Here is a 15,777-nt window from a genome sequence, read left to right on the forward strand (position 1 = left end):
ATTCTATTTCTTTGGCTGCCACGGGGTTGCAGCTAAATTTCATCCATCAAAATGGAATGCTGAGCCAATTCAAATTTGGGCCTGTACAACGTCTCTAATATATTAAGCTGGGCCAACAAAAGATGGGAGTTCCTCAAGTGAAGCCCTTCCAATCTGGTGTATGATACTGGTCATCAGCCCCAAGATCACTATTTTTATCCTCAATAAGGAAATAATCCATTCATTCAATATTGGATCAAAGGATCTTTATCCTCAAAAAGGAAAAAAACCAATTCACCTTGTCAAGAATCTTTATCCTCAAGAAGGGAAGAACCTATTCATTCAGGATAAAAATTTTCTACAATTCTAATCTTGTATAATTCTGTACAATACCCCCTTGAAAGGGTGACACGTGGACAAAGTGATTTGAAAAACTCAGATTAATCCTATATTGATCCAACTCCAAATCAGTGAGTTGAAGTTGGATCAATGTAGGATTAATCTGAGCCGTTCAAATTACTTTATCTACGTGTCACCATCTAAAGGGAGTATTGCACGGTATTGCACGGATAAGGAATTGCAGATGATTTTTATCCATTCACAGAAGGATCTAGCTATTCCAATTCAAACGTGATAAATACCCATTCACAAAGGATCCAGCTATTCCATTTTTTAAGTTTTTTCCAGCTTTACGATTTTATATTCTATATATGTAATTGATTGTTTTGATCTTCCAATTGATTGTATTAAATTCCTAGCTATTTAATGTGACTCTCAAATCTCAACTCATGAGTGAGAGAATTTTTCAAATAAATTCTCTTTTATCTTCTCCAGTATCTTGGCTTATCTTGGGCTTTGTTGTGCTTCCCAGTAGAGAGAAGGATCACTCCTTCACTTTTTTTTTTTTTCTGGTTTTTTCATTATAAAGGAATTCTCTTCATGGGTCTTTCCAACCTAGAAGATGGCAAGAGTAGAGATGATGACAAGACGCAAAAACGTGCTACCACCTGGAGGAACAGATTGGGATTAGAAGAGTTCATTTCCTTGCAGGTTGGTGCAGAAACTTCTATGAAACCCTGATCCCCTGTAGTGCGTAAATACAACTGTTGGAAGCATTTTTGGCTGCATGTCCAGGCCTTGTTGCTGCGTGTCTAAGGCTCCCAATGCTTAAATTTACGCTACATATGCGTTTTATCACACTACTTAGGACCCTGATCTTTTTTTTTTCCCCTAATAAGTAGGTAGAGAAAGTAGATGACAACTAGAAGAGTCAAAATTGTCTGCAGTAAGTGGTAAGGTGCAGTGAGCATCCAACGGTTGAGAGAGCCCGGCCGTTCACCACAGCAATTGGATGCTCACTACACCTCTCCACCTCATTGCAAACGATTTTGACGTCAATTAGGAGACTCAAATTCGACTCCTCAGATGGGATTTTTGTGCATCACTGTTTATCAATTGCACTATTTAAGGATTCAACTCTTCTCTTGAGCGCCCATCGCCCAGGTCGACCATTGCTACTTGGGCGAACACTATGTGTCCAAGCGAAGATCCAACTCTTTGAAAAGAGGCACAGTGAACGAGGTGCTGACAAAGGCACGAAAAGCAAGGCATCGAAAACCGTTGGATCCTCGATTGGACACGTTGCACTTGAGCAATGGACTCCTCAGAAGAGGAGCCAAATCCACTATTGCAACATGTTAAGTTGCACTTTTGTAACATGTTGGTCACATGTTCAAAACATGGAAATAGCCTCTTTTACGAAGCAGGGGTAAAGTTGTGTATATTTATCCCTCCTAGACCCTACAATAGCGAGAGCCTCCTGCTGTGGATTGCTCTTTTAACAGTCCTTCACTGAATTTTATATATATACATCAGGCGTGGCGAGAATCATTTGCAGAACTTGTGGGCAGTGCTGCCTTGATTTTCACAATTAATACGATGGTTATCGGCACCATAGAGAGCGAACCGCCAACACCAAACCTTATACTGTCCGTGCTGGTCGCCATCATCGTCATAATTATATTCCTCTCCGTCTTCCCAGTCTCCGGTGGCCATCTAAATCCTGCCATCTCCTTCACTTGCGCACTTATGGGTTTGATCTCTATGTCACGAGCCGTGATTTACACTATAGCCCAAAGCGTCGGGGCCGTGCTTGCCACCCTGGCACTTCAGGCTGTGGTCAGTAGCGAAATCGCGGATCACTTCTCGCTTGGTGGCTGCACCCTCTCGGTCATCGCACCGGGCTCAGATGGGCCCACCATTATAGGGATTGGGACAAGCCAGGGCCTATGGATTGAGATCTTGTCCATCTTTGTGATCCTTTTCGCCGTTGGAAGTATTGGATTCAATCGTAAACGATCGTTGGGCACAGGGCCAATCTTTTTGGTTTGCGTCATTGGTATCTTGGTTGGGATGATGACGTATGTGACAACGACAGTGACGAAGGTGAAGGGGTACGCTGGTGCAGGGATGAACCCTGCGCGGTGTATTGGACCAGCGTTAATTAGAGGAGGACACTTGTGGGACAGGCATTGGGTATTCTGGCTGGGCCCAGCTATAGGTGTTATGGCGTTTTATATTTACACGAAGATCGTTCCAAGTCAGCATTTCCACGCTGGACACGACTAGTTTCGTCATACAAGTTGGAGGTGAGATCATACTGGGAAGCTTCTGATTTGAATCTTTTCGTTTTTCAAGCTTTACTGGAGTCAATATATGAAGGATTTGACAGTGTGATTCTCGAAGATAATCAATAGTTATCACTTTCTTTGTATTTTGTTCTTTCTAGTTTATTATAAGGAAACTAAATAATATTGTTGGTTCCCTATCAAAGAGGGTGCGATTTGGCCAACTTCCAATCCATGGTAATGTATTTAAAAATTAACATTCCAAGAATCATGGAATTTTGACATAAAAATCAAATAATATGATGTTTCAGAAATTTCAAACAGATAAAAGTTTCAAATACAGGCTGGTTAACCCCAAGGGGGTAATCGAGTTGGCAACAGAACTTCACCTTAGTAAGCGTGTGGTTCTAGGTCTGACCCTTTATCTCTTTGGAGTCACTCAAACAAGTGTGTTTATTATTCTTCACTGTTTTCAGTGAAAATTGAATAGAATTATGATTTGATCCATGCGATTGTAGGAACAATATAAACTTACGAAACTAGCAATACTGAATGCCTGGATAACCATCATTAAAAAATAAAAGCTCTACATGGTAATGGGGTTTTTAACGTGGTCCCGTCAACTAGGCAAGGGCCCATTAAAATGAAATGCAAAGCCAATTCGAGTTTGGGCTTGTTCAACGTCCCTGACATGTTAAATTGGGCTACTTCCAGTCTGGGCCTGTACAAATAACTCTGACAAGTTAAGTTCGCCTATAGCCATCCTTCTGCCACCATTGAATGAAGATGGAAGATTACAAAAAAAATGGAAGTCTGGGCCTGTACACATCGTGGGGTAATGAATAGAAAATTTTCTTTAAATTTCTCTTCCAACCAGGCATAGCGCAAGTGAGACCCCTAGAGTAGGGGTGTCAATTCGTGGTCCGACCCGACTAAATCGATTGGGACCAACCATTTATAGACCGGCCTGGCCTGGACCATTTATTAAACATGTCGGGCTTGAGCCCGGCCCGTTTATAAATGGTCGGTCTCGGTTTTGCTATTTGGACCGTCGGGCGTCCGACCGAGACCGACCGAATAACGCCTGACTGAGACAGGCCTATTGTGCATCGACTTGGCCCGACCCTTTAATGATTGTAGAATACCTATTTTACCCCCCCAAATTAAAGAATAAAAACTAAAAATTGAAGACATGTTCACATTTTAAATAATGGTTATATTTGGTATCATTTATTGATTTATTGTCATTTTTTTGGGCTTGCATAAGTGGGCCGGAATATAAAACCACATTTTAAAGAGGGCCCGTTTAAAAACCGGTTAAAGCCCGTTTAACATTAAACATATCCGTAACCCGGTTAAGGCCCAACTAAAGTCCGATTATAGCCCGAGGCCGACCGACCGAATATAAAGTGTACCATGCCCTCAATAACTAAGCCCAATTAGTTAAATGGGCGGACACGGTGTAGCCTTTGAAAGTCTTCAAGCCCGATTAAGCCCGACCAAAATCGGACCAGCCCGACCGATTGACACCCTTACCCTAGAGTATGGTGTCGAGAAACAAAAACTTGAAGGGTTTTCATTATTGGACGTGTCACATTCATACTTCATTTGGCTCCATATGATTGTAAGAGATTTTAACTGTCTACACTGAATGAGTTGGCATTAGAGAGGATAAAGTAATATGAAGAAAGATCGATTGTTAAGCTGATAACAACAAATGGAGACGATTTTTGCGATGGGTAAAAAACATGGTGGTCTTTACTACTTTGAGTTTTCTCCTTTTATGGCCTCTGCAATTACATCTCCTTCCAAGTTCGATCTGTGGCATTGAAAATAAGATAGGAAATATATTAAGAACCTTAAGAAACAATTTTGGTTACTTTTCAAATTACTTTTCAAATCTTATGGAGATAATTGGTCCATTGTATTGTATCTTACGAAGATAATTGCTCCATTGCATTGTATTTATATTCCATTTACTATTAGTGAAAATGTCAATCGGATTACATCCAAATCTTATCTTTACATGGTATTAAGAAATAAAGAGAAAATAAATAGAATTAAATTAAAAATAAAAATAATTTTAATCATAAGTTAACATGATTGTATAATTTACTCCAAATCATTCCAAATCTTAATATTAAATTTCACTTTACTTTACAATCAAATCTCTTGGATTTAAAAAATTAAATAAAGATTATATTCGTAAGAGTATAATAAAAAATATAGGAGTTTCAAGAATGTTATACAATCATGATCACAAAAGTTTTGTTTTGTTTTGTTTTTGTTTTTTTTTTTTTTTTTTGCTAGTTTCTCTTCCCTTTCCTTGGTGGGGCTATGAAATTGGGTTGCTTCAATCTAGAGTACTATGTGTCATTTAATGGTTTACATTTAACATACATAAACGAGAATGGTTGTTTAGCTTTGTGCACTTTTGCATGTTCATATGTCCAAGGTTGTCAACCGATTTGATTTGGTCAATTTCATACTCAATCAGTCCCAACCAATTTAGGGCTGCACACTATTTTTGCCCGTTTAGGCAATCAGCTTTCATCGGCTAGGGAATTGGCGTATTACAATTTGGTCAGTTGATTAATAGTTCATAATAGCAGTACTGAAGGTGATCTAACTATGATCTAGCTTTTAAACGGGCTAATTGAGTAATTAGGCCATAAAATAACTATAGTTGGGCTAAATACACTTAAATTGGCAAATCATTATATGAAAGGTCAAATTACCGATTGGTCCCGATTGGGCGTTCATTGTCCATTATTTTACACCAGAAATGGCTGATTATTAATTGTAAGATTCACCATTAATTGAAATTAGGCTCGACCAGTTCTGTTCATTTTGATCCAATTTCTGAAACCATGGTCTGGAGACTTACTTTTTGTAAATTGCAATTTGATTTGATGATCTTAACCCCCACCAAACCCCCACACTCCCCCGCAACCCCCCCCCCACCCCCAAAAAAAAAAAAATATATATATATATATATATATATGTTCAACCAGCGAAATCTTGGAATCAGCATTCTACTCCTTTAGTGGTAATTCAATCACTCAAAATAGGTAGTTATCCCCTTGTAAAATCAAGATTTTTCTACTTGACTCACCCTTTTCTAAAACCTTATGATTCTGTCTTTTGGGCTCTTCTTCCCTTCAACCACCCCCCCCTCTTTATTATTACCGTCCTTCCTCTCTTGCTTTAAGTGAGAGGGACTCATGAGGTTATGGTTGCTATCACTGTTGAGAAGAAAAAAAAAAATGGTTAATATTAAAGACAAATAACAAAAATTCTAAGGTTTTGCTTTTTATAGACCGAAGTTATGGTCTACAAATAGTATACAGCCTAAAAAAAAACTCAGTGCGTTTCATATGACTCAAGCAAAAATACCAAATCAATGAAAACTCAAACTGATTTAGACTTGATCTAATAATTTCTTATATTTAGATGAGTCTTCATGATTCCTGATCAGTTTTTAAAATCTGCAAGAATCTTAGGCTGTCGTTTTAATATTATAGTGTCAGATTATAATACTTAGATTGATCATCAATTGGATTAAGAATCCCCAACAAGAATTGCATATTGAAAGTGATTTCATGTACCCACATTGGCTTGAAATTCCATCAACTGCCGATGCAAATTCTTCCTAGAAACAAAGGCAGTCTGTGATTTGACTCAGACTTATGTTTTTTCTTTTATTTTTATTTTTTATGTATCAAACTTTTGTCACAAGAGGTGTGTGTGGATTTTGTTTCACTTTGGATTTTGCTACCAGAATGCTTTCAAATTCTATGCAAAAAAGCATCGAGTTAAGATCTTTAACCCTTACACAGATCAACTCTCTTACAAGTCAGACTCCCATGAGAGACGATTCAAACTCTACGAAGTCCAGCAATCTGAGTCTTGGAGATTCAAGTTTATATGAAGGTTCAACTTTGAGTATCCATACATTTTTCTTTGGTAGAAAAAGACTTATGCATTCAATCATCCAAGGGAAAGTCAGTTACAATAGTAGCCTCCCTGCTCAAAATAGAAATGAAGAAAATGTTTTTGAGCTAATAATGTAGGCTACGCCAACACTCTCCTTCTTTTTCTCTCTCCTACTATACTTTCTCTTCTCGCAGCTCCTGTTAAAAAATTCGATCAATGTCCCTGATTGGTGCAATTCTATAACCCCACCAACACAAAGAACATTAGCCCATCATTTGGGAAAAATAAAGTATACATACAAAATTTAATCGTTGCCCGATTTGCAGTTAAGTAACTACAAATTATGTTCATAGTTAAACATAAAATTTCAAAAATTATTTTAAAATATATGAAAACCTAAAAAAATTTGTGAACCAATAAGTGATTTATCCTATTTCTTTCGCTAGACTTGCTTTGCGGAACCCGAGTAGCAACAAAAATGTTTCTCTCTCCTGATCATTAGATATGTGGACACTTTCTCTCTCCCTGTTAAATATATTGTTCTACTATTAACAGTTGACTTTTTGCCCTGCAAGATGTCAATATAAAATGACTGCATGTAGATATTTCTTCTCATAATTTATTGTCTACACTGTTTTTTTCCACTTCTTACAAAGAAAGGAACATTTTGGACCCTTATTGAAGAGTGAGATCAGAGTCTTCCATGCAGAATCCTTGCTTTCAAACAAGTTATCTTACCTGTATTCCTCAGCCAATCAGTTTCTGCTCCCAAGTCCCACACTGAACTCAAGAAAGCTAGACCTAGTGCTTCATTGATAGGCAACAAATGCGCTGTTTGCGAATGATGAAGAGAGTCTCTACCACAAAGTCCAAATCCAACCTTTCTCTTCTACACCAAGGCAAGTACGTACTGAACTGGCTTACCATTAGTATCCTAAGCATGGCTTGTGCTTTGTGTGCTTTCCATAGCCAAGGATCTTTTCTTCAACCCTTTTTTTTTTTTTTTTTTGGATTTTTTGAAAGAAACTCTTTATGGGTCTTTTCAGCTTCGCGACCATAAGATCGGAGTCGATGGGAAGACGCAAGAGCCTACCAGTTTGAGTGAAATGTTGGGATTGGAACAATTGTCTTCGTTGGAGGTAGGTGCAAGCAGTTTAAGTGAAGAAGTTTCCCTTTTTTTTTTGGGAGATAGTATTGCCATGGTTTGAGGTATTGATGGTATTGTTAATCTCCGATCCTGATATAGATACTGTGCCGATCTGGTATTATTGAAACGAAATGGACCAGGGGTAAACAGTCAAAACTCATTCTATGTCCTTATTTTTCGTTAAAATATGGGTAAATTTGTCCAATATGGACCAATTTATACCAATATGTATCAGTATCGTATAGCTTTTGAAGGTGACTGATACCCAATATGATATCATACTTTGAACCATGAATATTACATCTTTATTTTTTTCTATTGATAGTGTGTTGGAGGCCCACCGTACATCGGATGGTTGAGAGGATTTACGTAAGCATACCGAATGTATATCCCTAAGGATTCAAATCCTCTTCTGTCACTTAGGACATTCAGCGCAATATCTGACGACTAGAAGACCCAGACACACATCCCAACACATATATGTGCACCCTACGTCTTTTCTTTAGTTAGACACCACTAGGTGTCCCAAAGGTAGAAACAGATCCTCTCAAGTGTGTCTAGTACATGATGCACGTCAGAATGTTGTCAACCATTGGACTCGCACTAGGGCACTGGAGCGGAATCGTATCCCGGCTGAAGAGGATCTAACTCTCAACCCTAGGTCTACGCGCTGGGAGCCCAGAGGCTGGGGAGAGGATCTGACTCCAGAGATTATTGCAATTTTTTATCTTCACTCTCAGTACCTTACTGAATTCTTATCGTTTCAGACGTGGCGCGCTTCTATAGGAGAACTACTGGGCACGGCCACCTTGGTTTTTGCACTGGACACAATCTACATCTCCTCCTACGAGAGCAACACTAAACATTGTAGAGCCAGTCTTCATAGCCCTAATCGTCACAATTCTGATCCTCGCCACCTCTCCAGTCTCCGGCGTCCACCTCAACCCTATCATCTCCTTCTCCGCCGCCCTCGTCGGCCTCATCTCAATGTCTCGAGCTGCCATTTACATTTCAGCCCAATGCATCGGTGCCGTGCTCGGCGCCCTGGCACTGACGGCTGTGGTCAACAGCGAAATCCAGAATGCCTTCTCCCTTGCCGGCTGCACCCTCTCCGTCAGCAAAATGGACCCAAATGGGCCCACCACTGTAAGCATTGAGACGGCCCCAGCGCATTGGCTTCGAGATAATATGCACGTTCGTGTTACTTTTCTCTTGCTTATGGGTTGCATTTGATCATCGCCAAGCCCAGGTCCATAGCCCTGTCACTTTATTTTCAGGCATTGGCATTGTTGTAGGGGTGTTGGTATTTGTGTCGGTGACGCTGACGAAGAACAAGGGGTACGCTGGTGTAGGAATGAACCCTGCACGGTGTCTTGGACCGGCGATTGTTAGAGGACTCCTGTGGGACAGACACTGGGTCTTCTGGGTGGGCCCATTTATAGCTTGCGTGGCGTTTTATATTTACACGAAGGTCATACCACGTCAGCATTTCCAGGCGCGAGAGTTCCGTTACGATATCTTCACCACCTTATCACAAGCAACTCGCAGCAAAGCGTGAGGCACGCCAAAGACTCCAGCTTGACCTTCCTCCCGCTTCGGTGTGAGTTGTATTAAATAAAATAAGAAAAATTCATTAAATCTCAATGAATTTCTATGTATTTAATAGTTTAATAATGCATAAAAGAAGCACTAGAAGCCAGTTTACCAGCTCAGTATCAATTAGCTTTTTATTTTTTAAAAAAATAAAACAACAAAACACATGGGATTTTATCATTTACTGGGCAATGAACGGTCCCGGACATGCCGCCTTCGCCGCTATAAATAGAGAGTAACTAAATGATACCCCAACCCCTAGGAAATCTAAAAAAATCATCCTCTTTTAATGTTGATTTGTGCATCTCATCCCCAAACAAGCACAGAGGCCATGTGATCAAAGAACGTTCTTTTCCCTATCATCTATTTATGTGATAGTTGAATTATCTAATGATTAAATTAATTGAGATATTTTCTTAAGATTATAACCATCTAATATTGATCAAATAAGAAAAGGTACAATTCAGCATTCTGACATACTGTATGTTAGGGGTGAAAGTTTGGCCTTGACAATCTGAATTCGCCCAGAGCCCGAACAAGGCTTAGGCCAAGTTTTTTGACATTGAGGGTGGGTTAGGGTTGAAAAACCCCAACATTGGATCAGGGTTGGGTCGGTTTAGGGTTGAGGCCTCAATCTAGCCCAACCTGACTCAACCCGACCCGAAATTTAACCTTACATTCTATACTAGAAATTAGAGCTCCAATCGGTATTTATTTTTCTATAATTTTTTAATATATGAGATATGAATGGTAAAAACATATCAATCAAGATTAATCCAACTATTGTAGAAGCCAAAGTCAACCCAATCCAACCCAGCCAGCCAGACCCAACCAGGCCCTAATAGGGTCAATTAGAGCTGGGTTGGGTTGGTATGAACCCAGCAGGGTTGGGCCTGAACATGAACTCGACAAGGTTGGGTTGGACTTGGGTTGAATTTTGAGGACCTAGGGTTGGGTTAGGGCTTTAAGACACCTGGCCCAACCCGGCCCTGTTTCACCTCTACTGTATGCAATGTTAACTTTTCATTATCATGTGTCATACCATTTCTGCCCTACATGATGGAAGAACGGAGAATAGGACATAGGATTGGCTTCTTTTTTCATTTTTTTTCAAGGAACCCATCGAAGTTGTTCAGGTTTACTGTTCAGGCCCAACGATAAACCTCAATTACATGATCTCACACCCAACGTGTGTAATAGATCAGTCATGAAAAAACTTGAACCGGAAAAGTCTATTAACACACAACGACACACTAAGTCTTTGGACCAGTGGAATTGGGAAGAGAAAAGAATCTTGCTACAATATGTAAGTTTTACGGGTAACATTCACTGAACTATGAAGATCAAACATGAACGATGGGTGACTCAAAAGAGGATTGCATGAATTTATTGTAAACGAATCGGACTCAATAATATTTTAGTGGTTCCAAAGATGAAATATTATCTCGTTAAAATTAACAAATGAGCTAGGTAGCACTAAGGCAATCCCTACTCTCAGGTAGCCATAGCAGTGAAAATCCGATGAGGCATGTTAGGTAGATGGTCTAGGAAAATAGCTTTAAGAAGTAGTTTTCCAACACCGTACGTGGGTGCAGGAAATTACACCTTCTTAAGGTCATTAGTATCTACCCTTCTATTGTTCAAGATCGATAATACCTTATATTGTCCCTCAATACCTTCTCATGACCATCTCAACGCCTCAATCAAGGGACTATGGCTGAAGGAAAATCATCACTTATTTGAAATGGCCACAATTTTCAACAAATGAACCAGCTAGTGCTCTCTGTTCTTATTGTCATCTGAGCTAACTGATCTGTGTGATTCACCTCTTGAGATATGCTGTTAACTAGGAATATTATGATAGTATATTGGTTGAAATCAGTAGGGCATCCCGATTCTAATATGTTAGGACCATCGTCGTCAACCTAATTAATTTGATATTTCTCAAAATGAACATAATAAAATGGCGTAATCGGTGCACAAGGCTCCTGTATGTGCGAGGTCTGAAAGACGAGAACTACACAATCTTACCCTGAGAACGTCGAGAGGTTGTTACTATTTTTTATTATGATAATTTATTTATTAACAAATAAGAAGTACACCATCTAATAATTTCATTGAGAAGCTTATAAAAATATATAAAATAAGGTGAATTATTATTACCATAAATATTTGCTCTTTTTTCAGATGTCGCAAGACATTTATACCGTCACATGGACAACCGATGTCCATTAATTCTGACCATTGGATAGATAGGACATGATCTAGATTAATCACATATCAAATTTCAAAGTCTATTTCAATTAAGTGTCTTTTTATTGATGTATATGCCAAGCATGTGTGCAAGTACTTAGACATTACTGTGTATTCTCTTAACTTTAAGAGCAAACAAAGTATATTAATTAAAAAAAAAAAAATAGATAACTCAAATTTATGTTATGATTTTCGGAAAACATCACTTTCCTTTGTTACACGGTTAACTATCCAATAAGATAATAGTTTTGCTCTTTTGGAGACTATAATCATATCGACCTAAAATTAATATTTGTACTACCAAATTATATAATTATCTTTTGGCTTATTTGGTCCACTAGATAGTTACAATCAACGTAAATCATGTATAGCTACAAAAAAAAATCTCTCATAAAATTAAGAGTAGGGGTAAAACCTCGCGAAAGATTCCAAACAAGAGAGAAGCAATGAAAGTGATAGTTACAACTCTATGTAAGGATTCATGGCTAAACGCAAAAAAAAAGTCCTATAAAATGTCATCAAAGATTCCAAACAAGAGAGAAGCAATCAAAGCTAGATTGAAGGCAAGGTTTGGAAGTATGAATTAGGTAATTATCTTACATTCTTTTATGTAAACTTTCTTTTTCATTACTGCAGGTAACGCACTGATCATCCATTAGAGCTAGGGATGGCAACAAATCCAGTGTTTGCGAATGATGAAGAGAGTCTCTACCACAAAGTCCAAATTCAACCTTTCTCTTCTACACCAAGGCAAGTACATACTTAACTGGCTTACCACTAGTATCCTAAGCATGGCCTGGGCTTTGTGTGTTTCCCATCTTAATTTTCTTTGTCTTCGGATTTTTTAAAAGAAATTCTTTGGGTCTTTACAGCTTCGAAGACGATAATATCGGAGTTCATGGGAAGACGCAAGAGCCTACCAGTTTGAGTGAAAGGCTTGGATTGGAAGAATTGTCTTCGTTGGAGGTAGGTGCAAGCAGTTTAAGTGAAGAAGTTTCCCATTTTTTTTTTTTTTTTTTTCTTTTTTTTTTCTTTTTTCTTGTGAGATATTGTTGCCATAATTTGAGGTATTGGTATCAGGTTACCCTGAGGTGCCCTTATCGTTAGCCTCCGATCCTGATATAGATATCGTGTTGATATGGCACCGGTGAAATAATATCACTACATATCAGTATAGCGTGCATCTAACGTCTGAGAGGACGTAGATATGCATCCCAACACATGGGCACACATCCCATAATCCTCCCAACTGAAATTATTATATTTGTTGGATCTTGCTCCTCTCTATTTATTTGGGTGTCTAAATCCTTTGGAATGATTGTTCATTCTAACAACTGTCAACACCTGGGGATCTGTGTCTAATTCCTCTCAACCATTGAATGAATGATTAAAGGGTCATCGATGGTGGAGATTATTTTTTCCTATCTTTCTTATGGTTACTATGATTAATTCTTATAATTTCAGACGTGGCGAGCATCTATAGGAGAACTACTGGGCACAGCCACCTTGGTTTTTGCACTGGACACAATCTATATCTCCTCCTACGAGAGCAACACAGCAACACCAAACATCGTAGAGCCAGTCTTCATAGCCCTTATCGTCACAATCCTGATCCTTGCCACCTCCTCAGTCTCCGGCGGCCACCTCAACCCTATCATCTCCTTCTCCGCCGCCCTCGTGGGCCTCATCTCTATGTCTCGAGCTGCCATTTACATTTCAGCCCAATGCATCGGTGCCGTGCTCGGCGCCCTGGCACTGACGGCTGTGGTCAACAACAAAATCCAGAATGCCTTCTCCCTTGCCGGCTGCACCCTCTCCGTCAGCACAATGGGCCCAAATGGGCCCACCACTGCAACCATTGAGACTGCCCCAGCGCTTTGGCTTGAGATCATATGCACGTTCGTGTTACTTTTCTCTTGCGTATGGGTTGCATTTGATCATCGACAAGCCCAGGCCCAGGCCCGTGGGCCTGTCAGTTTGTTTTCAGGCATTGGCATCGTTGTAGGGGTGTTGGTATTTGTGTCGGTGACGCTGACGAAGAATAAGGGGTACGCTGGTGTAGGGATGAACCCTGCACGGTGTCTTGGACCGGCTATTGTCAGAGGAGGACTCCTGTGGGACAGACACTGGGTCTTCTGGGTGGGCCCATTTATAGCTTGCGTGGCGTTTTATATGTACACGAAGGTCATACCACGTCAGCATTTCCAAGCGCGAGAGTTCCGTTACGATATCTTCACCACCTTATCACAAGCAAGTCGCGGTAGAGCGTTAGGCACGCCAAAGCCTCCAGCTTGACCTTCCTCACGCTTCGGTGTGAGTTGTATTATTTAAATAAGAGAAATTCATAAAATCTTAATGAATTTCTATGTAGCTAATAGTCCAATAATGTATAAAATAAGCACTAGAGGCCAGTTTACCAGTTCTGCATCAACTAGCATTCTTAAACATATATATATATATATATATATGATTTTATCATTTGTTAGGCAATGAACGGTCCCTGATCATGCGACTATAAATAGAGAGTGACTAAATGATGCCCCCACCCCTTATGAAATTTAAAAAAATCATCATCTTTTGATGTCCATTTGTGCCTTTCATTCTGGAGCTAGCACAAAGAACGTCATTTTTCCTATCATTTGTTTACGTGATAGTTGAAGTATCTAATGATCAAATTAATTGAAATATTTTCTTACAATTACAACCATCTGACATGGATCAAATAATAAAAAGTACAATTAAGCAATCTGACGTATTATATGCAATGTTAAACTTTTCATTATCATGTGTAATACCATTTTGCCCTCCATGATGCAAGAACCGAGAATAGGACATAGGATTGGCTTTTTTTATTTTTTATTTTATTTTATTTTATTTTTACACACTATCACACCTAACATGTGTAATAGATTAATTGTGGAAAAACTTGAACTGGAAAAGTTTGTTAACACACAACAACACAGTAAGCCTTTGGACCAATGAAATTGGGAAAAGCAAAGAATCTTACTACAATTTGTATGTTTTACTGGTCATATTCAATAAAAAATAAAGATCAAACATGAATAATGGGCGACTCAAAAGAGAATTGCATGAATTTATTATAAACAAATCGGGCTCACTAAATTTTAGTGTGGTTCCAAAGATGAAATATCATCTCTTTAAAATTAACAAATGAACTAGGTAGCACTAAGGCAACCCCTGCTCTCAGCCTCTCAGGTAGCCATGGCAGTGAAAATCCCATGAAGCATGTTCGGTAAATAGTCTAGGAAAAAAAAAATTTAGGATGTAGTTTTCTACACCGTACGTGGGTGCAGGAAATTACACCATCTTAAGGTCATTAATATCTACCCTTCTATTCTTCAAGAATCAAGATCGATAATACTTTATGTTGACCCTTAATGCCTTCTCATGACCATCTGAACGCCTCAATCAAGGGACTGTGGTGAAGGAGAACCATCATTTATTTGAAATGGCCACAATTTTCAACAAATGAACCAGCTAGTGCTCTCTGTTCTTATTGTCGTCTTAGCTAACTAATCTGTGTGATTCACCTCTTGAGATATGCTGTTAACTAGAAATATTATGATAGCATATTGGTTGAAATACGTAGGGCATCCCAATTTTAATATGTCAACACCATCATCGTCAATCTAATTAATTTGATATTTCTTGAAATAAACATAATAAATGGTATATCCGATGCACGAGGCTCTTGTATGTGTGAGGTCTGAAGGACAAGAACCAATCTTACCCTAAGAATGTTGAGAGATCATTACTATTTTTTATTATGATAATGAAAAATAAAACATAAAAAAGCTCAAAAAGTTCTCATGGAGTTACAGATTTATCTGATGGTGATAGCGATTCTGAATTTGATAATTTATTTATTAACAAATAAGAAGTATACTATCTAATAATTTCATCTAGAAACTTATAAAAATATATAAAAGAAGGTGAATTATTATTACCATAAATATTTTTTATTTTTTCAAATGTTACAAGACATTTATACCGTCACATGGACAGCCGATATCCATTAATTCTGACTATTGGATAGAATGAACATGATCTAAATTAATCACATATCAAATTTCAGAGTTTATTTCAATCAAGTACCCTTTTATTTATTTTTTAATCTATATACTTTGTTTGCTCTTAAAGTTAAGAGAATACACAGTAATGTCTAAGTACTTGTACACATGATGGGCATATGCACCAATAAAATGGTTTTTTTTTTTTTTT

At 38.6% G+C, this 15,777-nt stretch overlaps 1 protein-coding gene and 1 pseudogene across 1 annotated transcript; both read left to right on the forward strand.

The window, feature by feature from the left end:
• The first annotated feature begins 1,917 nt into the window (after nucleotides 1–1,917).
• On the forward strand, nucleotides 1,918–9,247 carry LOC122091591 (annotated as a pseudogene).
• A 2,955-nt stretch (nucleotides 9,248–12,202) lies between these two features.
• On the forward strand, nucleotides 12,203–13,980 carry LOC122091594 (aquaporin-5-like). The gene is made up of 3 exons (XM_042661610.1): nucleotides 12,203–12,285; nucleotides 12,387–12,501; nucleotides 13,000–13,980. Exons 1-3 carry the CDS (start codon nucleotides 12,203–12,205, stop codon nucleotides 13,828–13,830), a joined length of 1,029 nt encoding a protein of 342 aa, XP_042517544.1. The 3' UTR covers nucleotides 13,831–13,980.
• Nucleotides 13,981–15,777: the final 1,797 nt, after the last annotated feature.

This window comes from Macadamia integrifolia, chromosome 10 (assembly GCF_013358625.1).
Source record: "Macadamia integrifolia cultivar HAES 741 chromosome 10, SCU_Mint_v3, whole genome shotgun sequence".
Taxonomy (NCBI): domain Eukaryota; kingdom Viridiplantae; phylum Streptophyta; class Magnoliopsida; order Proteales; family Proteaceae; genus Macadamia; species Macadamia integrifolia.

Coding starts and splice junctions, on each gene's coding strand:
- LOC122091594 (XM_042661610.1), top strand. CDS start 12,203: ATGGCAACAAATCCAGTGTTTGCGAATGATGAAGAGAGTCTCTACCAC. Junction 12,286..12,386: donor CCTTTCTCTTCTACACCAAG/GCAAGTACATAC, acceptor ATTTTTTAAAAG/AAATTCTTTGGGTCTTTACA. Junction 12,502..12,999: donor AAGAATTGTCTTCGTTGGAG/GTAGGTGCAAGC, acceptor TTATAATTTCAG/ACGTGGCGAGCATCTATAGG.